This window comes from Neoarius graeffei, chromosome 1 (genome assembly GCF_027579695.1).
Source record: "Neoarius graeffei isolate fNeoGra1 chromosome 1, fNeoGra1.pri, whole genome shotgun sequence".
Lineage (NCBI taxonomy): Eukaryota > Metazoa > Chordata > Actinopteri > Siluriformes > Ariidae > Neoarius > Neoarius graeffei.
In genome coordinates this window covers 81,661,831-81,685,587 of record NC_083569.1, presented here as the reverse complement: position 1 = coordinate 81,685,587, position 23,757 = coordinate 81,661,831, and the positions used below count along the sequence as shown (strand labels likewise).

At 43.0% G+C, this 23,757-nt stretch overlaps 1 protein-coding gene and 1 pseudogene across 1 annotated transcript; one reads left to right on the top strand and one right to left on the bottom strand.

The window, feature by feature from the left end:
- Positions 1-1,517: 1,517 nt before the first annotated feature.
- On the top strand, positions 1,518-21,840 carry nicol1 (NELL2 interacting cell ontogeny regulator 1). Its single transcript, XM_060937675.1, has 4 exons — positions 1,518-1,600; positions 1,935-2,041; positions 12,629-12,717; positions 20,993-21,840. The coding sequence occupies exons 2-4, from the start codon at positions 1,951-1,953 to the stop codon at positions 21,062-21,064; spliced, it is 252 nt and encodes an 83-aa protein (XP_060793658.1). The 5' UTR covers positions 1,518-1,600; positions 1,935-1,950; the 3' UTR covers positions 21,065-21,840.
- On the bottom strand, positions 11,639-11,983 carry LOC132889971 (small nuclear ribonucleoprotein Sm D1-like; annotated as a pseudogene).
- Positions 21,841-23,757: the final 1,917 nt, after the last annotated feature.

The window sequence follows — 23,757 nt, the reverse complement described above, 5'->3', positions numbered from 1 at the left end:
TCACGCAGTCAAGCAGACAGAGGAAGTCCATGTGTGCATGCACAGGTTTACCTTCTTCTTCTTCTTCTTCTTCTTTTGGGTTTTACAGCAGCTGGGATCCACAGTGTTGCATTACTGCCATCTACAGGTTTACCTTTGACCGTGCACTGACAGTTACATCATTCTGTCGCTAAATGAACAGCTGATCACACCGAGGTGCTCGCTGACCGCTGATATTTATTAGTTTGGTCCTGCGTTTCCTTTCCTTCGCAACATAACGTCTTTTCTTCTCGCTTTCCGTTACTGTAGTCGGTCTTTCACGTTTCATTCGCACACTCACGTCCTCCATTTTTCTCTCCTGTTTCAAATGTGTATCACACAATGCCTTGCGCGAACGAGGAACCCCCACCTCGTGATGCATGACATAGTATCCTGAATTGGGTCATGGTGAAGCAGGAAAAAATAGCTGAGAATTTAAGGCCATGTGGCCCTAAATTCATCTCATTATCTGTAGCCGCTTAACCTGTTCTACAGGGTCGCAGGCAAGCTGGAGCCTATCCCAGCTGACTACGGGTGAAAGGCGGGGTACACCCTGGACAAGTCGCCAGGTCATCACAGGGCCGACACATAGACACAGACAACCATTCACACTCCCATTCACACCTACGGTCAATTTAGAGTCACCAGTTAACCTAACCTGCATGTCTTTGGAGGAAACCGGAGCACCCGGAGGAAACCCACAGGGAGAACATGCAAACTCCACACAGAAAGGCCCTCGCTGGCCACGGGGCTCGAACCGGGACCTTCTTGCTGTGAGGTGACAGCGCTAACCACTACACCACCGTATCACCCCCTAAATTCATTAATTGTTCTATTTAAAAAAAAAATCCAAAAACTAATAAAACTGGAAGTCTGTGATTTGAATTCAGTCGCTTTCGGTCCACTAAACGAAAATAACTGGGTGTCGGGGAAAATTCTTTTTATGACCTCCACTTGAAAAATCTGAAAGGCGGTCTATATTTAAAATGTATTGTCAGTTCATTTACTTTTTATCCATTTCTAATTCCATTTCAGTTTGTGAAAGTTCATCTCATAGCTGCTATAAATACACGTTCCCTTACTTTCTCTTGAAGTGAATAAGACCAAAATAAAGATGTATCTGGTTCCCAAGAAAGAGTAAAAAGTCTTTCATCCTGCAAACATCTTCACCTCTGGCCATGCTTAAATAAAGATTGCCACTAGAGGCTCCTATAAATGTAAAATCCTCACCTTACCAACGAATATAGATTTTCTTTATTCAGTGACGCGTTTCTTAATAATAATAATCATAACAAAATGTTAATTATTCATTTTAGATTATGTGGCTCATCCACAGCAAGGTTCTCCTGATTTATGAGGTTATTATTGCAGAGGGAGAAAACAGCCAAGCTGGAACAGGCTCAACACCAAGATGGGCGGCTCTGACACCCACGTGACCACAGCGGACGAATCAGAGCGCAGGACGCCACCAGGCTGTTGAATAAAACATAAGGCTCCATATTGTACTGTCGGTCTGCAGAAGAGGCAGCTGGAGCAGCTTTATACCCACACAGCTGGAGTGCAGCGCTAATCCCCCGGGCTGGTTCGTATCTCGGGACTCTTTTAGTTAGAAATGAGATAATAGTAACGTTAGTGTGTGCAGAGTTTATAATTAAATAGCTTATTTTTTTAATCTGCTGCATATATATATATATATATATATATATATATATATATATATATATGTTATGTTTATGTCAGAGAGAAACACTGACAGCTGTGTGTGTGTGTGTGTGTGTGAGAGAGAGAGAGAGAGAGAGAGAGAGATATCAGCACATCTGATCCGGATAAGATGGATGCTGTTATTCAGTATGTGCATGAATAATGAGGTGTGAAAGTGAAAGTGAGGCTCTGAGGGTTTGACTGGTGTTTTGCAGGCCACTGGTGAGAGACATGATGAGGTCGAGTTGTGTTTTACTGATGCTGCTGGCGGTTCAGCTGATTAACGCAGAGCCTGACTCTGGCACTGTTATTCCTGCTGAGAGTAAGATATCCATCCATCCATCCATCATCTATTGCCGCTTATCCTGTTCTACAGGGTCGCAGGCGGGCTGGAGCCTATCCCTGCTGACTATGGGTGAGAGGCGGGGTGCACCCTGGACAAGTCGCCAGGTCATCACAGGGCTCACACAGAGACAACCAACCATTCACACTCACATCCACACCTACGGTCAATTTAGAGCCACCTATAGGCCCATCCATTATTTGTAGCCGCTTATCCTGTTCTACAGGGTCGCGGGCAAGCTGGAGCCTATCCCAGCTGACTACGGGCGAAAGGCGGGGTACACCCTGGACAAGTCGCCAGGTCATCACAGGGCTGACACATAGAGACAAAGAACCATTCACACCAGTGGCGGCTGGTAGTTTTTCAAACAGGGGAGGCTGGTCGGTTACGATATTTCCAGATTTTAAAAGAAAAAAAAACACATCACATCAATTTTGCCCATACTCTTGCCTCTGATGTGGCTGATTGTTGGCAGGGTCACAAGCTGTGAAATAACAGGTTCTTTTGGCCCATTAGCCTACTGTCCAATATACATGATGGGGGGTATATTTTAACATTTTATATTTTAAAATTGTGGCATGTTGTTTAAAAATTGATCATTATTGAAAGCAGCTCTTTGTCAGGAACCTCAGCAGTAACAGCAGAGTGTTCTGGAATAGGCACAAGCACTGACCTTGGGGAGCCAAACATAGAGCTGGGTGCCACACATTTCATTCAATGACACTTTCCCTATATTTTACTTATTTTGACTGAGAAATGTTTTATTGACAATTTTGATAACCCTTCACTTTTAATCCAGGTCTGTAGTGTGAAATGTTCTCGGCTGTGTTTTTGTTTAAAAATGTTTTCCAAATTGTAGCTGTGTTTAATTCATCTCATCTCATTATCTCTAGCCACTTTATCCTGTTCTACAGGGTCGCAGGCAAGCTGGAGCCTATCCCAGCTGACTACGGGCGAGAGGCGGGGTACACCCTGGACAAGTCGCCAGGTCATCACAGGGCTGACACATAGACACAGACAACCATTCACACTCACACCTACGGTCAATTTAGAGTCACCAGTTAACCTAACCTGCATGTCTTTGGACTGTGGGGGAAACCGGAGCACCCGGAGGAAACCCACGTGGACACGGGGAGAACATGCAAACTCCACACAGAAAGGCCCTCGCCGGCCCCGGGGCTCGAACCCAGGACCTTCTTGCTGTGAGGCAACAGCGCTAACCACTACACCACCGTGCCGCCCCTGTTTAATTCATATCCAGAAAAATATATATTCCAATATAATATACTCAGCATAAACATTTTAAATAGATTCTATATTTTTGGTCCATCCATGACATATTACTAAAGTAGCCTATTTACTGTTGTTGATGTGGGTCACTTGCTGTTAGCCAATTCACTTTCTCGTACCAGGAGAGCTGAAAGGAACGAGTATTATTCCCTACCTTTTTCACCAAGTCAATTTGAGGCGTTGGTCTACCCTGCTCTTTAATTTTAATTTTTTCCTCGAAAGGAAGACTGGCAAATGGCTTTGCCAAAATTAAATCAGCAATGCTTGGCATCCGTGCGCAGCTTTCTTGCTAGCTGACTAGCCCCCTCAAGTTCAAGTTCAGTCACTCAAATAAACGAAATTTCTGGAACTAAGATAGCAAACTTGACAACACTATATTTACACTTTATTTACAATGAAAATATATACAAACTAAAAAAGCTGGTAGAAACTGTATGTAATGAATGAAATCGAAATGTAAACTGATCTCTTACAATACACCACAGCACTTGCGAATCCGCATGGGACTGAACTGAAATTCACCGCTGCCTGTCTATAGTTGAAACGAGCTGTCAATCAAAGAAAATATCCGGCCGCTTTCACCAATCACCAGTCTCCTCGCGGAAACTGCCATGTCCCTCCCACTGTGAGGCTGGGAGTCCGTGGGCGGGCATTTTCGCAGTATTTGTCCAATAATCGTCTTGCATTTTGATATTGAAAGCGCATAGCTCCCAAATGCCATTGAAGTCCACTGAGGCTGGGAGTCCGTGGGGCGGGCGTTTTCACAGTATTTGTCCAGTTATCATCTTGCATTTTGATATTGAAAGCGCATAGCTCCCAAATGCCATTGAAGTCCACTGAGGCTGGGCTGCATTGCGCTGTCACGAGGGGGAAAAACTCATGCACACATTAGGCGAACTGGGGAAAGTTATAACGGAATGATTTCGCACTGTAGTTGGGTTGAGCACATGTATTTCTATGATTCTGGATCTGAAATAGCAATGTTATAAGGTCGGCTATAACATAAGCCTAGCGCAATTCATCCTACACGATGTTCATCATTTTTAGAGGAGGCTGAGCCTCCCTCGTTGTCTTAGAGCAATCGCCCATGATTCTCACCTACGGTCAATTTAGAGCCACCTATAGGCCCATCCATCCATCCATCCATTATTTGTAGCCGCTTATTCTGTTCTACAGGGTCGTGGGCAAGCTGGATCCTATCCCAGCTGACTACGGGCGAAAGGCGGGGTACACCCTGGACAAGTCGTCAGGTCATCACAGGGCTGACACAGAGACAAACAACCATTCACACTCACATTCACACCTACGGTCAATTTAGAGTCACCTATAGGCCCATCCATTATTTGTAGCCACTTATTCTGTTCTACAGGGTCGCAGGCAAGCTGGAGCCTATCCCAGCTGACTACGGGTGAGAGGCGGGGTACACCCTGGACAAGTTGCCAGGTTATCGCAGGGCTGACACAGAGACAAACAACTATTCACACCTACGGTCAATTTGGAGCCACCTATAAGCCCATCTATCCATCCCTCCATTATTTGTAGCCACTTATCTTGTTCTACAGGGTCGCAGGCAAGCTGGAGCCTATCCCAGCTGACAATGGGTGAGAAGTGGGGTACACCCTGGACAAGTCGCCAGATCATCACAGGGCCGACACATAGAGACACACATCCATTCACACTCATGGTCAATTTAGAGCCACCTATAGGCCATTTGTAGGAATTGGTCACGTTTCAATTTTCCCCATAGCAACAAGCCTGTGGTGGGCAAGCTAACTTGACATTCCTTGACAACCATAAGAGTTTGACTGGTGACGTGAAGCAATCCATTTCTATAATAGCTGTTTTTACCTTTTCTACTGTTTTTATTTATTTATTTATTTATTTATTATTATTTTTTTTTAACCTGAATTTTCGTGTGTACTTGGAAAAAATTTGTGGTTTAACTTCTGTCATAAGTTAAAGTGAATCACTGCAGAATAAATCTACTTCTTATCGGCTAAAAACACGTCTACAGACGTATCTATTTCTTTTCAAGAATCTTCACAAATTAACCGAATGATAAAGGTAGAAAAGGAGACATTTTAAGTTATACCTGAGAAATCCGCCATTTCGCGCGTCAATTTCTTTCGGCAGCAACCAACTTGAGTCCAAAAAACTCTCTTTTACGGCCAATGATTTGCTTTAACTTATGACAGAAGTTAAAACCACAAACTTTTTTCAAGTACACATGAAAATTCGGGTCAAAAAAGACAGTAGAAAAGGTAAAAACAGCTATTATAGAAATGGATTGCTTCGCATTGCCAGTCAAACTCTCTTATGGTTATCAGTTTAGCTTGCCCACCATGGGCTTGTTGCTATGGGGAAAATTGACACATGACCAATTCCTGCAAATGGCCTATTAGCCTAACCTGCATGTCTCCTGGGGGAAAGCGGAGCACCCGGAGGAAATTCACGCAGACACGGGGAGAACAAGCAAACTCCACACAGAAAGGCCCTCGCTGGCCGCTGGGCTCAAACCCAGGACCTTCTTGCTGTGAGGCGACAGCGCTAACCACTACACCACTGTGCCGCCCAGAGTCATATATATATATATATATATATATATATATATATAAAGCAAAAAAAACCCTCTCTTTCTGACTGCCCTGTCTGCCTTTACACGTGTTCATGATTAGACCAATAGAACTGACTCAATAGGGTGTGCAGTTCTTACATTACCACATAACATGGAGATAGAAAGTGTACTTAAAGGGGAACTGAAGTTATTTTTAAACTTGCTTAATTTCTTAATTAATGTGTTCTTCAATTACGTTTTCAGTTTTAGTAACCTTATATCGTGACTCGTATTGGTGTATTATATTCTACTTATCAGCCTTTTCGGTTTTTAGCCATGTTGAATGTAGTTTGTTTGGTCTATGGCAGGCATCGCTTATCGTGCGATCTTCATGAGACTTGTGCGAGACTTCAAACGTGAAGTGTCAGCGCCGCCATTTTGAAAACTGTTTACACAGCAGCCAGATCACCATATCATTCCAATTTAGATTATTTCAAGATTTGCCAGCTTCATCAGTGATGGAGCTTCAGTCCTGCGCGCTGTGGCGCGGGCACCTGAAGGCGCGCCGAGTGGACTCCAGCACACGTGCCGTGACCAAGGCGCACCTGAGCTCAATTAAGGAACTATGTGTTTGCCTATTTAAGGACTGTGCTGATGCATTTGCATTGCGAAGTATTACAATACGCATTACCGAGCCTTTATACCCCTTGTCTTGATTTCCTGTTTCTTGTTCTTGTCCTCGCTTAGCCTTTGATGTACTGTTTGCGCCTCGACCGACCCTTTTGCCAGTATTCTCGTTTGTGATCTAGCCTGCCATTTTGGATTATTTGCCTGTGCATATATTGCCTCACTGTATATATATTCTGCATTTTATTAAACTCTATACTTCTGCATATACATCTGCCTCCCTCGCGTACGTGACATGGAGATTATTCCATACGACTTTGAACCAACATGGAGTAGAAAAGAGTTGGAAAGACGACAGGATAAGAACGAGTCCGTCACGCTGGTATTTACGTCATTACTGCCGCACAATTAAAACGTGCCAGATCAGGCAGCTGGTGGGTTTTCAGAATAATAAATACATGCGTGTATTTTTGTGATAAATACATATTATACTGAGCGCATTTCCCACATAATCCTCACTAAGGTTTCGGACAGCACTACAAAATGGCGTCCCCACTATATAGTGAGTAGGGAGTGATTTTGGACACAAGGAAAACTTCCGGCTTGATTACGTCAGCATTCGAAAAAGGGCGCACGCATCTTTTGACAATGTTAGCAGATGTTGGTCACTTTGATTTCCGCTGTACGTTTTACTTCCGTCCTATGATGTCTCGCACAGGTCTCAGCGAATCTCATTTACGGCTGTTGCTTTGACATATTGACTGATATAGAATTTTGATAATAAAAAATTTGCCTTCAGTTCTCCTTTAATGCTTCCTTTATCTTATACACCAGTTAAAAATCAGGGGACCATCCTCCCACATCAACAGCTAGCCTACTTCCAGTCCTAATTTTACATCACGTTACTTTACAGGCATTTACAGTGCTCGGCGTAAATGAATACGCCCCCTTTGAAAAGTAACATTTTAAACAATATCTCAATGGACACAAACAGTTTCCAAAATGTTGACAAGACAAAGTTTAATATAACATCTGTTTTAACTTATAACGTGAAAGTAAGGTTAATAATATAACTTAGATTACACATTTTTCAGTTTTACTCAAATTAGGGTGGTGCAAAAATGAGTACACCCCACTGAAAGTCTCTGGAGCGAAGCTAAATTGTCGACTACAAATGTCTAATTTAACAAGAATACAATCACAGGTGAGTCTAATTAGTCATTACACAGGTGTCCATCAGACAGTTGACTATAAAAGGGTGTTACTTAAAGAAAACCCCTCCCCATTTCATGCTGTCAGTAATGGAACCACATGGAAGAGAAATGACACAAGACCTGAGAAAGAAAATAATTTCTTTACACCACAAAGGTGAAGACTACAAGAAGATCAGCAAAGCTTTACTTATCAGTCAGAATACTGTGGCAAAAGTGGTACAAAAATTTAAGAAAGATGGAACTGCAACCATCTCACAGAGACGTCCAGGTCGTCCACGGAAGTTAACACCTCGACAGGAGCGTCTTCTGATGAGAAGGGTTGAAGAAAATCGGCATGCAAGTTCACTGCAGTTATCTAAAGAAGTAGAAAGCCAAACTGGGTGACTATTTCCCGTGACACAATACGGTGTACACTGCAGAGGAATGGCATGCATGGATGCCGTCCACGAAAGAAGCCTCTCCTAAAGCCCAGGCACAAAAAAGCCCACCTAGAGTTTGCCAGGGCCCGTGCTGACAAAGATGAAGACTACTGGGACTCTATACTCTGGAGTGATGAGACCGAGATAAATGTTTTTGGAACTGATGGCTTCAAAACTGTATGGCGTCGCAAAGGTGAGGAATACAAAGAAAAATGCATGGTGCCTACAGTGAAACATGGTGGTGGCAGCGTCCTTATGTGGGGCTGCATGAGTGCTGCTGGTGTCGGGGAGCTGCATTTCATTGATGGCATCATGAATTCACAGATGTATTGCTCTATACTGAAAGAGAAGATGCTACCATCACTTCGTGCCCTTGGTCGTCATGCACTTTTCCAACATGACTAAACACATATCTAAAGGCCCGGTCCCACTGCACTTACGGATGCAAAGAGGATGTAAAACGTAAAAAAATCTTTGCCATCCGTTGGAAAACGCTATGCATCCGTTGTGTACTCATTGCATACGTGCTTCATACGCTCTATCCATCGAGCATCCGTCCACTGTGATTTCATCCGCGCAAAAAGTTTTGAGCTGCACAAAACTTTTAGAACGGATGAACTTTCCGCTGTGTACGATGTAAATCCGCGACATATACGAGCAACAAACGTTCTATGTCCGTTATCATCCGTTAAACGTCTGCTGTATCCTCTCTGCATCCTCTGGGCATCCTCGCAACTCACATCCGCTGCAGCTGAAAACGGAAAGAGGGAGGAAAGATAAGGTACATGAAACGTCTATTCATTGTTAGTAGCACGGAAATAGAAAGGATGTAAGCGTATGCATCTCGTATATAAAGTATTCAAAACGGACAAAGCGTTTATATCTGGGATGTATCTCGTATATTTAGGATGTCTGGAGTATGTCTAGAGTATGTATAAGGACACCTAGCGGACAATCGGTCTGCATCCGATATACATCCGCGCAACATCCCCTTTGTTTCCGTTAGGCGTACGTGATGCATCCCCTTCTTCCGCTATGCATCCGCTCTTTCTGCTATGCGTCCGCTTCTCAGTTATCACCGGTAACCCCTTCGGAGCTGTCATCCACTTCCATCCGCTAGGCTTCCTATGAACATGCGTTTAACATCCCCGCTATATACTACCCACGACCGTTCTTTTCCGTTCTGTTTTCGCAAATTTTGTCCATTTCTGGAGCGGATGAAAACGGATAGAGCCACCCCCGAAATTTTGCTCGTCCGCTGTGTCCTTTTTGCATACGTTTTGTGTCCATCGGCCAGTGGGACCGGGCCTTAAGGCCACTGTTGGATTTCTGAAGAAGAACAGGGTGAAAGTGATTCAGTGGCCAAGTATGTCTCCTGATCTGAACCCAATCGAACGCCTATGGGGAATTCTGAAGAGACAAGTTGAGCATCACTCTCCATCCAGCATCCAGCCACTAAAAGAGATCATTGTTGAAGAATGGAAAAAGATTGATGTTGCAAAATGTCGCCAACTTGTTCATTCCATGCCTAGAAGACGTGGTGCTGTCATTAAAAATCATGGAGGCCATACAAAGTACTAGATGTAGTAGTTTTTATTGTGGGGTGCACTCATTTTTGCACCACCCTAATTTGAGTAAAACTGAAAAATGTGTAATCCAAGTTTATATTATTAACCTTACTTTCCTGCTATAAGTTAAACAGATGTTATATTAAACTTTGTCTTGTCAACATTTTGGAAATTGTGTTCATTGAGATATTGTTTAAAATGTTACTTTTCAAAGGGGGTGCACTCATTTACGCTCAGCACTGTAGCAGACGCTCTTATCCAGAGCGATGTACAATGGACCCAAAGCCGCCTGGGGAGCAACTGGGGGTTTGGTGCCTTGCTCAGCCATTCCTGCTGCTCCAGGGAATCAAACTGGTGACCTTTTGGTCTCAAAGCTGCTTCCCTAACCTTTAAGCCTTAGAACTCTTTGTCAGATAAACTGGACATGATGTAACTTTATAGACAAGACAAGAAGCCTTTACTTATCACACGTACACTCAAGCACAGTGAAATTCCTCCTCTGCATTTAACCCATCTGAAGCAGTGAGTACACATACATACCCAGAGCAGTGGGCAGCTATTCAGGGAGCAGTTGGGATTAGGTACCTTGCTCAAGGGCACTTCAGCCAAACCTCCGGGCCATGGCTGCCCCATATTAACCTCACCGCATGTCTTTGGATGTCTCTTTTACCTGGAAAGTTACATGTATTTTGTACCATTAAATATTTACTCTAAAATGACTTTATAGTCAGTTCATTTAGCTTTTTAAGTCATTTAAAAAGGATATGTATGTCATTTTTTAAAAGGTGCTCTATCTATGTTTAACATAAGATGTTACTTTATTGGGCCCCATGGGGGGAAATTCAGATGTTACAGCAGCTCAAGTACAGAGTAAAATATAGGTAAGTGTAGACTAGGTTAAAAAAAAGTAAAATAAACGTATAATAGAATAAAAATAGAATTAAATAAGGGCAGCACGGTGGTGTAGTGGTTAGCACTGTCGCCTCATTGCAAGAAGGCCCTGGGTTTGAGCCCAGCGGCTGATGAGGGCCTTTCTGTAGTTTGTATGTTGTCTGCGTGGGTTTCCTCCGGGTGCTCCGGTTTCCCCCACAGTCCAAAGACATGCAGGTTAGGTTAACTGGTGACTCTAAATTGAGCGTAGGTGTGAATGTGAGTGTGAATGGTTGTCTGTGTCTGTGTCAGCCCTGTGATGACCTGGCGACTTGTCCAGGGTGTACCCCACCTTTCGCTCGTAGTCAGCTGGGATAGGCTCCAGCTTGCCTGCGACCCTGTAGGACAGGATAAAGCGGCTAGAGATAGTGAGATGAGACCATGATGCAATACAAGATACTACGTCATGCATCACGTGGTGGGCTTTCCCCGTTCGTGCAAGGCATTGTGGGATACAAATTTGAAACAGGAGAGAAAAATTGAGGACATGAGTGTGTGAATGAAACGTGAAAGACCGACTACAGTAACGGAAAGCAAGAAGAAAAAAGACGTTGCGAAGGAAAGGAAACGCAGGGCCAAACTCATAAATATCGGCGGTCAGCGAGCACCTCGGTGTGATCAGCTGTTTGTTTAGGGACAAAATGATGGAACTGTCAGTGCACGGTCAAAGGTGCGCATGCGCACACGGACTTCCTCTGTCTGCTTGACTGCGCGAAGCAAGCGATTTCATGCAGATTATTTGCTCGGAAATCCCTTCAAATTAAATAACTTCCCAGCCACAGAATGGCCTGATATCTTGTGAGACGTTACAGAAATAAACATGTATCACATTGACCAAATTTCAGAGGGAACTAAATTTCACCAGTTTTATGAAATCGAAAGGCTGTCTAGCTTTAATGTACAAAAGAGAAATTCATCAATATTTCCAAATGGGGGAAAAAAAATCCTGTATACACTGGAAAAATGAGTGTGGCTTAAATGATTCGTCTCCTTGGTCCGACTCTTCCATGTCCTTGTCCTCTTCCTTTTCTTTGTGCATGATCAGCCACTGCCTCCCTCTTCTTCGACTTGATTTTGGGCTCGATATCCACCAGCAGGGTGTCGAGGGGAAGGCTGCCAGGCAGGATGAAGTAGTGGATGTTGTTGCCACGGATATTCAGTGACTCGAGTTGGGTGGGCTGTCTGTTTTTCATGGTCATCTTCACCACTTTTATTCTCACATCCACACCTGTGATAGTGCTGTGGACCTGGTTGCCATGCTTTAGCTCACTGGTAAGCATTTAATGGCTCAATTTAATCCAAAACCAAATGAATGTCATGATGGCAGTGGGTTTTGAAACAAAACCGTCAACCGAAGTGAAGAAAAAACTGTAGCACAAATGACAGAAGTTCATCAATCGCTACATACTGCCTGTTCATCATGGTGCCGCTTGAATTACAGATGACGCTATTGTGGGAAAATAACTAACACCTCCCGAGCAATCAGATTCAGCAGTTCGACACTGTTTCATTACATTAACAGTATGGGTTAGGCACCTTGCACAAGGGCATTTCAGCCATTTCTGCTGGTCTAGGGACTTGAATAAGCAACCTTTTGGTCCCAAACCTGCTTTGCTAACCATTAGGCCGTGACTTCCCCAAGTCCTCTGGCCATATTCACAATTCTTCTACTCTTATTGCTGTACACAGATGTACTGTCCAAATCTGAATCCTGATTGGACATGTAGTGCACTACGTAGGGCATTAAACATATTTACTGTACTTAAATAAAAAACAGGGAGTCATTTTAGAGAGTACCAATGACAGAGTCATGGTTGGCTAATTTGGATATTGCTTTGGTGATTCATAAAGTCTGGTCCACTGGTACAAAGGAACTGTTATTTTTCTACACGCACACGGGGAAAAATGAACACATGGGGAAAGACAAACCTGGTTGAGTTAATGAGCCTTTGCTCCTGTGTCAGGTCGGCCGTGTGTGGACTGCCATGCCTTTGAATTCATGCAGCGAGCACTGCAGGATCTGAAGAAGACGGCCTTCAACCTCGACTCACGGGTAAGTCAGCAGTAAACCAGCGATGGTAGTTCTGTCAGGTTTTCCTGAATACCCTTTAAGTTACACTTAGAAAAAAGGAACGTTCAAAAAAAAATCTGTTAAAGACACTGTAAACTGTATAAATGCTCTGTTTTTTGAGTAAGATGGTTGGCCTGTAACATTCAGAGTTGATGATTTGAGTGAAAATCAGGCTTCGTATCAGTCATGTACCGGTACTTCTGGTGATCTGTTTGTAACCAGATTTCTTAGGACATGGTGGGGTCATGTGACTGGGGATGCATAAGTCGTAATATTTAGTCTAACTGAATCCAACCTGCTGATGTAGTAGCCTAATTAATGTAAAGAAATGTTAAAACAATCCCTCTACAGTGTCTTGAATATCTTTTCATTCGCTTGAACTGTTTCCCATTTTGTAATGATTACAACCTAGAGATGAAATGGACTTAGCTGGGAATTTTACCATTTGATTTACATAATTTGTCTAACATTTGAAGGTGCAAAATATTTTGTTCATAACACAAAGGTTAATTAAACAGAAAAGCTGACATTTGTGGTTGCAGGAGTATTTATTTATCTATTTATTTCCCTGGGTCAGTCCTCGGTCAGTCAAAGTCTTCTAGGATATGTCTCTTGGTTTTGCATCTCTGGATTTTGATATTTTTGCCATTTTGCTTTTTGGCAAAATTGCTCAAGTTCTATCAGATTGGAAAGAGACTGTTAGTGAAGAGCAGTTTTCAAGTCTTTCCACAGATTCTGAATGAGACTGATGCATGGGCTTTGGCTGGCCTAATGTAACTCATTCAGGTTATTGGATATAAACCACTCCAGTGTAACTTTGCTTCGCTTAGAGCCGTTGTCCTCCAGTCCAATCTCTAGTCTCTTGTAGATTGGAACAGGGTTTTTTTTCCCCCTAGGATTGCCCTGTATTTGCCTCGATCTGTCTTGCCTCACCAGCTTCCCATTCCATGATTAATGAAATGCATCCCCACAACACGATCCTACCACCACCATGTTTCACTGTTGGGATAGTGGTCTTAGGGTTATGAGCACTGTTATGTTTTGGATAAACCCAAATCCAGAATGCTCAGTTTTTGTCTCGACAGACCAGAGAAACTTTTTCCAAGTGCCTTTTGGAAAACTTCAAGTAGGATTTCATATGGCTTTTTTTTTTCTCCAACAATGGCTTATAACATTTCTTAATTCTTCTAATCAATCTTCCATAAAGCCCAGCTTCTTCCAATTGGGCTGTGGTTTTCTTCAACTCCTTCTGAGTTATTCTTGTCCTCCTGGGTATTTCTTCACTAAAATCTGCCTTGCATTAGCTATAAGAAGCATGCATTTCTACATAACCACTTCCTCAGTTGGTGGACATTTGCTGCTTTACCTTGATTGTAACTTCTTGGTTTGGCCTGAAAACAAAATACACCTAGTGTGACTTGTGTAAATCTCATGGATGGATTTAAAACATGAACATATGGGTTCATGTTTTATGAAGCAATCAAGAGACTCAAAGCAAAACCCAAAAACATCAGTTGGGGAATCAAAGATAAGAACGATAACATCTTGATGAGTAAGACTGAAATGTTAGAAAGATGGGCTGAATTTTATGAAGATAACTGTTCTGATGACTCTCCAGACACAACAATCGACGGCTCTCAAGAAGAATCCATTCCATCAATTCTTAAGAGCGCAATCACCCATGCTATTGACAACCTGAAGTATGGAAAAAGCCCAGGACTTGATAAGATCTATTCTGAATACCTTAAAGCAGGAGGTGATCCCCTGGTAAATGCCTTGTGTCTTCTGTTCAACAAAATCCTTACAAGTAATGTAGTACCACAGCCTTTCAAAGAAGCTCTTATAGTTGTGCTATTCAAAAAAGATAGCTGACTCGAATGCAAAAATTATAGACCGGTCAGCTTATCGAGCCCGTGTTTATAAACTTTTCATAAGCATCATAGCAAATCGAGTCAAAACTGATCTATGTGTCTTTCCCAGATTCACAGGCTGCATACCAACCTGGAAGAGGAACCATCCAGCAAATAAGAGCCTTAGAACAAATCATTGAACAAGTGTTGCCAGGCAAAACAAACCTCGCCCAGCAGCACTTATTTTATACCTATATGTTGGTAATGGGGCGGCACGGTGGTGTAGTGGTTAGCGCTGTCGCCTCACAGCAAGAAGGTCCGGGTTCGAGCCCCATGGTCGGCGAGGGCCTTTCTGTGCGGAGTTTGCATGTTGTCCACGTGGGTTTCCTCCGGGTGCTCCGGTTTCCCCCACAGTCCAAAGACATGCAGGTTAGGTTAACTGGTGACTCTAAATTGACCGTAGGTGTGAATGAGAGTGTGAATGGTTGTCTGTGTCTGTTACCCCTTTTCCACCAAATCAGTTCCAGGGCTGGTTCGGGGCCAGTGCTGGTTCACAACTCATTCAACTTGCGAGCCAGCTGAGAACCAGTTTGCTTTTCCATAGCTTGCGGAGCTACGTCAGTTATGTTGCTGTATACGTCAGTTACGTCGCTGTATACGTCATTACGTCGCTGTATACATCAGTTACGTCACTGTATACGTCATTACGTCGCTGTATACGTCAGTTACGTCGCTACATTTGCATAAACCTTGGCGCGAATATCGAAGCAAAAACAACACGGAAGCAGCAGCAACAACAACAATAATAATAATGGATGACTTCACGTTTGTACAGCTGCGGCTTCTCGTCGCTTAAAAATGGCGATCTTTCGCGGTCTTGTTATTGTTGTTGGTCTTAACAACTCCGCCCTCCCGCTGACGTAAGCGGTTCTTTCCTCTGGCCCAGCAGAGAGTTGGTGCTAGCCTGGAACCGGTTTTTCTGGCCCCAGAGCCAGTTCTTTGTCAGTGGAAACAGAAAACCCAGTTCCCAACTAAGCACTGGCCCCGAACCAGCCCTGGAACTGCTTTGGTGGAAAAGGGGCATCTGTGTCAGCCCTGTGATGACCTGGTGACTTGTCCAGGGTGTACCCCGCCTTTCGCCCGTAGTCAGCTGGGATAGGCTCCAGCTTGCCTGCGACCCTGTTGAACAGGATAAAGCGGCTAGAGATAATATGAGATGTTGATAATGGTAATATTTCTCAATCATCAGCTGTCAGGTTATAGTCCTATGAAAATCCATGACCTTGAGTTTGACATTTCAAAGGTCATGGTGCCAAATGAAAGCCCATATGGGAGTTCCTATATGCTCATAATAGTAAACATTTGTCTATCAGCAACTGTTTTTGAGTTATAATGGAAAAATGTTATTTTGAATAAAAGGTTGACCTTTCCGATGACCTTAACCTTGACTCGATTTACCCCCAAAATTTAATCAGGTAATCTACGGACCATTGTCCACCTAGTCTGAAAATTTGAAGTCAATCGGTGCAACCGTCTAGACGCTAGATTGTTAACAGACAGACACACAAATTAAAGTTTGAAAGAAAACTATGAGAGATACCCCATCATGTAGCATATCAGTGGAAGCAGAATTGAAAGATGAACATTTTGGAATTGGTTCAAAGTAAATATGATGAATATAAAGGAAGATATCGTGGGGGGAAAAATCAATTTTGACCTTTTTACCTTGACTGGATGACCCTCAAAGTGTTGGAGGTTCTATTTGAGACCAATACCCATCTATCCTAAAAGTTTCATGAAGATTGGTCCAGCCGTTTTCCTGTAATGTTGCTAACAAAAAAGCAAAGAAACCCCACCGAAAACAATACCTCGCCCCCTGGTGGACTGTGTCCCGGGCAAGGTAAAAATCTACTGAATTTACCAACACTGTGTATCTTGTCTTTATAGACTTTACAAAAGTGTTTGATAGTATAAAACTACCCTGCCTGTGGAAACCTTTAGAAGGAACAAGCATAAACAATAAATACATGAATCCCCTGAAATGCACATATGACAGCTCCAGAGCCTGCATTAAAACTGACATTGGTATATCAAGACCTGTTGACCTTCTAAAAGGTGTCAAACGCCTTTCTGTCTGGCGACGTTCTGTCTGCAGTTCTTTTTTTTGCATCGTCATCACTTCGATTATATAGAAAACCGAATCCACGTGCAACTCCGGCTTTTCCATTAGAGGACATCTTTCAAACCGAGGCTATGCAGATGACATCACGGCCATAAACAATTCAAGCACTGAAATGCAGAAATGCATAGACACCTTCACTAAAAACGCTGAAGAAGTCGGTCTATCTATCAACGTGTCAAAAACAAAATACATATCCACTAACAAATAGAATCTCCCTTTCAATATAAGTCCATGAGAAACCAGGCAAACAACTAAGAGTTTATCTACCTGGGTCATAAAGTCTGTTCCACCAATGATGGCTTTGTGCCTGTTCAGCATAGGATCATCCTTGGTTGGGCAGCATTTGAGAGGAATAAAGATCTCCTCACCTCTAACCATGTCCCCTACCAAATACAGGCTAAAATTTACAATACATACTACCAGTCCTGTTCTATGGGTTAGACTGTGTTAAAGTGAATGTAATGCCTCTAAACCACACTTTCTTTCCTTGTACAAAGCAGCAATCATTATGTTGATTGACCATGTGTTTTCGAACCATAGCTGATCCAAAAGGCCATAAATTGATGGAAAATCAATAAGATCAGCCAATTTTCATGGAATCTGCCGAGACTGAACTGGAAGATCCTGAAGGGCTACGTGACGTCACACATGTAACAATCCAGGTATCAATTTTGTTTCTGTGTGAAGTAGTGATTAGATCAGTCTCGATATGGAATCGTGTTTTGGAGAGAATTCTGATAGTGACTGGGATTCTTATGTCAGATGAAGGGGTGGATGATTATCAAGGATATTCCGGAGTAAACGGTTATCTTTTCGAGTCCCCAAGACGAGAAACTGCCAGTTCACGACAGTCCCGCTCACCGCTGATAGCGCACCACCAGCCGGAGAGAACTGGAAACACAGATTGGTTTGTGGCTTTTTATTCTAAGCTGGCCGCTGCAAAATATAGGGAAAATATTTACATGTAGCTCAATAAATGCAGAAATATAATCTTTAAAGCGTACACTTATTCAGTGTAATTACTGAAAGAAAATATGAAGCGGGTGATAATGGGGGAATTGACGAACTGTCCAAATGTCAGATCAAAGGTCATTTATTAAATCAATGGGTTTCTTTTTGCTCCAGTAATTCCCATGCGGTCGTTCTGGTGGTGATGAACACTTGATGAATCAGATTCATTGTTGGGCGACACAAAATCTGCCTGCTTCGTTTGCACAAACCTCACCCACTGTCGCTTTAGATTAGTGTCGTTTCTCAGAAATTCGTGAACTGAATGCCCTATTGTATATGGATTTGAACATCCAAACACAATGCAGCGCTTTCACATCGTTATTTTTGTAAGATTCCAACAACAATATCCAGTTTCAGCGAGTAAACAAGCACGGGGTCAGATGAACAGAAATGACCCAGATAACCGGGGTTCCACGTGTGATGTCATGTGAGATTAGCCCTGGGGCAAGGCTGCCTTTTTTCAGGATCCGGAAGCCACGATTTATCGATAGTTTTGTGCTTGATGATAAAATAACAAATGATTAATATTATTCTTCCCCTTGCTTTATTAATTCATTTTGGTCATTACTAATGATGTATATTCATTTTAAAGCATTACAATAAGGCATTACATTCACTTTAATTGGAGAACACTGCTTCTAAAAAGAGTTGAAACCTTCCAAAACCACATCATGAGATTCATGACAAACAAACATCTCTCCAATAACATCAGGATCTAAACTCTTCTTGAAACAACTGGTTTAACCCCAATTGTCCTTCTCGTCAAAAGCAAAACGCTCAAACTTTTATGGTCACATCAAACATCATCAGGGACCAAACACACCCACAACACAGACTATTCACGCTCCTACCATCTGGCAGACGCTACAGGAGTGTGAAAGCAAGGACTACTAGACTGACAAACAGTTTTTACCCCCAGGCCATCAGGCTTTTGAACCAAGGATTATAATCACCATCTACCTCTATATTTCCATCAGGCTTTGAACCATGGATTATAATCACCATCTAACTCTATATTTCCATCAGGCTGTGAGCCACGGATTATATTAGCAGTTTTGCACAAGACATTGCACAGTATATCTACCTCTATGTTTGCACATTGTTTGTTTGCCTCTCCTTTTTTTTTTTTTAATGTTATCTTCATTTTTCATTCTACTTTTATATTTTGCATTCCATATGCACTTTATATTTTATATTTCATATTTTATATATCTTTTTATATTGGTAAGCATAGTTTGGTCGGGCAGTTGCAAAATAAGAATTTCATTACCCAATAATAAACCGCTGTCTGTTATTGTGTACATGACAAATAAACATCTTGAATCTTGAAACGTAGTAAAAAAGGAATGATAACTGGTAAATGATACCATCTACAATTGGTCAGAGCTCAACCTTGACACTCTAAACCAAGTCACTCAGAACTGGGAACTTTGGAGAGAACCAAGTCATGTGAGTGCACATTCTGCCACAGGCGGAGATAGCGTTCTATAATAAAATGGGTTGAAGTCTTTCAATCTGTCCATGACATTACTCCTCTCAAAGCCTTGAGCATTTCAGTGCAGTGTCGTAGTCGAGTCACTAAACCTCAAGTCCAAGTCCAGCCTCGAGTTCCCAGTGTTCAAGTCCAAATCTCATCTCATCTCATTATCTCTAGCCACTTTATCCTGTTCTACAGGGTCGCGGGCAAGCTGGAGCCTATCCCAGCTGACTACGGGCGAAAGGCGGGGTACACCCTGGACAAGTCGCCAGGTCATCACAGGGCTGATACAGAGACACAGACAACCATTCACACTCACATTCACACCTACGGTCAATTTAGAGTCACCAGTTAACCTAACCTGCATGTCTTTGGACTGTGGGGGAAACCGGAGCACCCGGAGGAAACCCATGCGGACACGGGGAGAACATGCAAACTCCGCACAGAAAGGCCCTCGCCGGCCACGGGGCTCGAACCCGGACCTTCTTGCTGTGCATGGCACCACCATGCCACCCTCAAGTCCAAATCATTAAAGAAAATTTCGAGTCGAGTCTGAGAACAAGACTTAAACCGTGTTATTTGACGGTGGCTGTTGCTGCCTTTATGCGAAAGCGTCTCTGCTACTGTGTTGGACTAATGTCACTGCTCGACTGCCCCGTTTTAGTTAACAGGCTACAGATAAAAAGCTTGTTCATCGCTCAACAAGCCCCGCCCACTATCAACAGGGCAAATAACATGAGAGGGTTAACACTAGCTAGTTCATCGCTCAGCAAGCAAACCCTGCTATCAACAGAGCAATGAACATAGCATGTCACCTCCTTCTCTGGGTGGAGTCTTACCAAATGACTATTGAAGTTCGAGGTTGTCCCCGTTGTCTCCTCGATAGTTCTTCTACATATGGAGCACATAGCAGTGCATTTTCTCCCACTGCACGAGAAGTCTGTATAAGCAAAGTGGACAATCCTAGGGGCTTCTATCCAGGCATTTTAGCACCATGAATGTTAGTTTGTTCCTGAACGTGACGTATGAACAGGTCAATGTGCATTCTCTTGCATGAAATTAGTACAAAAATTTATGTAGATACAAATATCTTAGGGCGGCACGGTGGTGTAGTGGTTAGCACTGTCGCCTCACAGCAAGAAGGTCCTGGGTTCGAGCCCCGTGGCCGGCGAGGGCCTTTCTGTGTGGAGTTTGCATGTTCTCCCCGTGTCCGCGTGGGTTTCCTCCGGGTGCTCCGGTTTCCCCCACAGTCCAAAGACATGCAGGTTAGGTTAACTGGTGACTCTAAATTGAGCGTAGGTGTGAATGTGAGTGTGAATGGTTGTCTGTGTCTATGTGTCAGCCCTGTGATGACCTGGCGACTTGTCCAGGGTGTACCCCGCCTTTCGCCCATAGTCAGCTGGGATAGGCTCCAGCTTGCCTGCGACCCTGTAGAAGGATAAAGCGGCTAGAGATAATGAGATGAGATGAGATGTTACAAAAAAATCCAAGTCCTCATCTCCAGTTTACGAGTCCGAGTGCTCAAGTTCAAGTCAAGTCACGTGTCCTTAAAATTAGGGCACGAGTCGGACTCGAGTACTACAAGCCTGTTTCTGAGTAAGGATGTCTAGTGATATCCTCGCCTATCTATTCCATGTTTATTAGCAAATAGAAAGTGTCAATGTTGTCTCGCACGAGATCAGTACTTTATCTGAAAGTCATTGCTCGCCTATTTGCTGTTTGTGCTTTGTTTATCAGACTGAGAATCTGGTGCTGAGAGCTGAGAGGAGGGCGCTGTGTGACTGCATACCCATCAGCACCTTAAACTGACCACTGAGCCTCTGAGCACCATTACAGCGCCGCTGAACCGCTTTCAGCCCATCACGTCATCTTATTGTGTACTTCATATAAAAACACGAACACGAGCCAAATGCAACATTTTCTTTTCCTCTGCGGTCTAAACAACCTGTTTTGGAAACTTCTTACAGAACACAAGACTGGCATGTTAAAGTTACAGTACAGTATGAGCCAGCCTGGTCCTAATCACTATATCGGTGCTTTATCATCTATTTTTACGTTTCTCTAATAAATGTTGTGGTTATATGTGTAACGTTGAAGCTTGAGTTCTTCATGTTTATCTTATAGTTCACACTTAGATGTGTAGAACATATGTACGATATTGCTGCCTGTTTATTTCACACAAAGGCGCATCGTGTTGCATTTTTAATAAATAACAATACATAGGGTTGATTAATATTAGACACGCAGCAGATAGATGTATTTTCATGTAGAAATCTGTAGAAAAGAAATCCCTTTTATAATACAAATGTATACTGTGTGTAATCAGGATAGTGTTCTGAGTGTCTTTACTTATCGATGTAAAAGGCATGATAAATGTAGTTCACATTAGTCTAGCTGTTTTATATTGTCATGTTGGTGTGTAGCCGTGTCGATTACACTGAGCTGCAAAACCGCGAGTCAATAAGCAGCGGCTCACTGAATGTAGCTGCGATGGTTGTGATGCGACTTCTTTCTCATTTGTAAAACAGCTTTCATTTATAAAGTTAAATGTAGCTGAAACAAAATTAAACGGCATTGAAGACAAACACGACATCTGTCTTTTTTTTGTGTGTTATTTATCCATGCATGTCCACGTGAGGAACGGTGACTCGTGGAAAAAGTACAGGGACGTTGTATGGACTAGTTTTGCTGTTACAGGAAACACTGTTCATCTGCAGCTCACCTTTGAAGTGACCCCAAAGCCAAATCATAGCGTGTACGAGAAAACACAAAAATGGCGGTCTGACACCTTGAAATTTAAGCTGTCACTTTCATCAATCAAATTACAGAGGGTGGGGTCTACAGCATTCTGTGTTTCATTAGCTTGTTCGTGCCTGAGGGTTCATCCCTTTCCACAAGAAAACAGAAGTATGTACGTATGGTAGATGGACAGAAATGTCCACAAACGCTGGCGACTGGCGGTTTTCTTCGCCTACACACAGACGGTCTGCGCCAGCGACTTGATCCCAGAAAAAAATAAAAACTTGCCTTTCAGTGTTCAAGCAATTTATACCGTCTCCGCTGCCCATAATTTGCTGCAAATCCAATTATTCCACCACAAATCTGTCTTCGATTTGAGTCATGACTGGAAGTGACGTCATGGTGTTGATCCCATTCTCGTGCTCTGATTAGCTGAAGCCTCACTCACAGCCCGCTGTACGTACTACTACGGGCGGTCTACGGTAAAAAATTTGGCAAAACCGTGCTTGAGACTTGAGTGTGTTCAGCGCCGTAGAAGGTCACAGATTGGCCGTGGAGACTTTTGGTCCTGCACATGCAAATTCTACGGGTCTTGCGACAAATCAAGAATGCATACACTACATATGGACCCGTACTCCTTTTGTACGCCTGAACCAAGTCAACAGCACGGCTAGTAGGGGCTTTTTGCGATGACAGTAAGACGCATGAGTGATGCACGGTTGTTGTACGAGTGACATGCCTCAGAAGTACTACACAAGTATTCCACACTTGCTATTTGTGCGGCCTGCAAAACAGAAGTACATCTCACTTTCTACCCCATGTGTGGCGCGCACACAACCCGCACGCGACACAAGGGGCAATACTCTGGGTATATATATTGGAGGAGGAACCAAGGAACCGATCATGTAGTGTGTAGCATTGTAGAAGGGAAGAAGACCACCCCATTTGCTGTTTTTATTTGAGTATATGTTAATTTACCATGCAAACGTCAAATAATAAAATATGAGTATAAGGGAATAACGCATTTTATTACATTGTAAAAAATCCCAACTAAATAGCCCAACAGTTTGAGCACTGAAACACTCTGACTCTGAGCTGCTGTCCTGCTCCTACTCCTGCTGAGTGGTGGGACGGGGTGCCGGGATGTCCTTGTCCTCATCACTAAGCATGGCACAATGGCCTGACAGCGATGATGGGATTGCAGTGTCCTCACTTCTGGGCGTCGTTAGCTTAAACATACCGTACATGAAAATCAACATACAGTGAAACCTCATGTTACGACCACTTCAAAATTACGAACAGTTTTTCACAGTCCCGATTGCTTGCTTATACGTATATTTCATTGGTCGCGGCCTTCAATAATGCAACCACCTCAATATTGCGTATTACGACCATTAATTTTGGTCCCACCCGTCGAAAATCAATGCAATTAAACCTCGAAAATACAGGCGCCCCCTCATCGTGTCAAAACACGGGGCACAAGAGCTTTCACGACATCCGGTTTATGTCATACCGCAAAATTAAGATCGACTTGTACGACAATGAGTAGAAAACGTAATGAGTTGTCTTTGAAATAAAAAATTGATCTGATTAACGAAAGTGCGGGTAAAAGTCAGCGTCAGCTAGCAGAAAAGTTTGGAATTGGCAAAACGCAGGTAATCTATGCAACGAGGTGTGAAGTGAGCTTTAGTAGATCGATTTAAATAGAAAATGTTCAAGTTGTTAAAAGTGTCATAAGGCCACACCAATTTAATTAGTTGGTT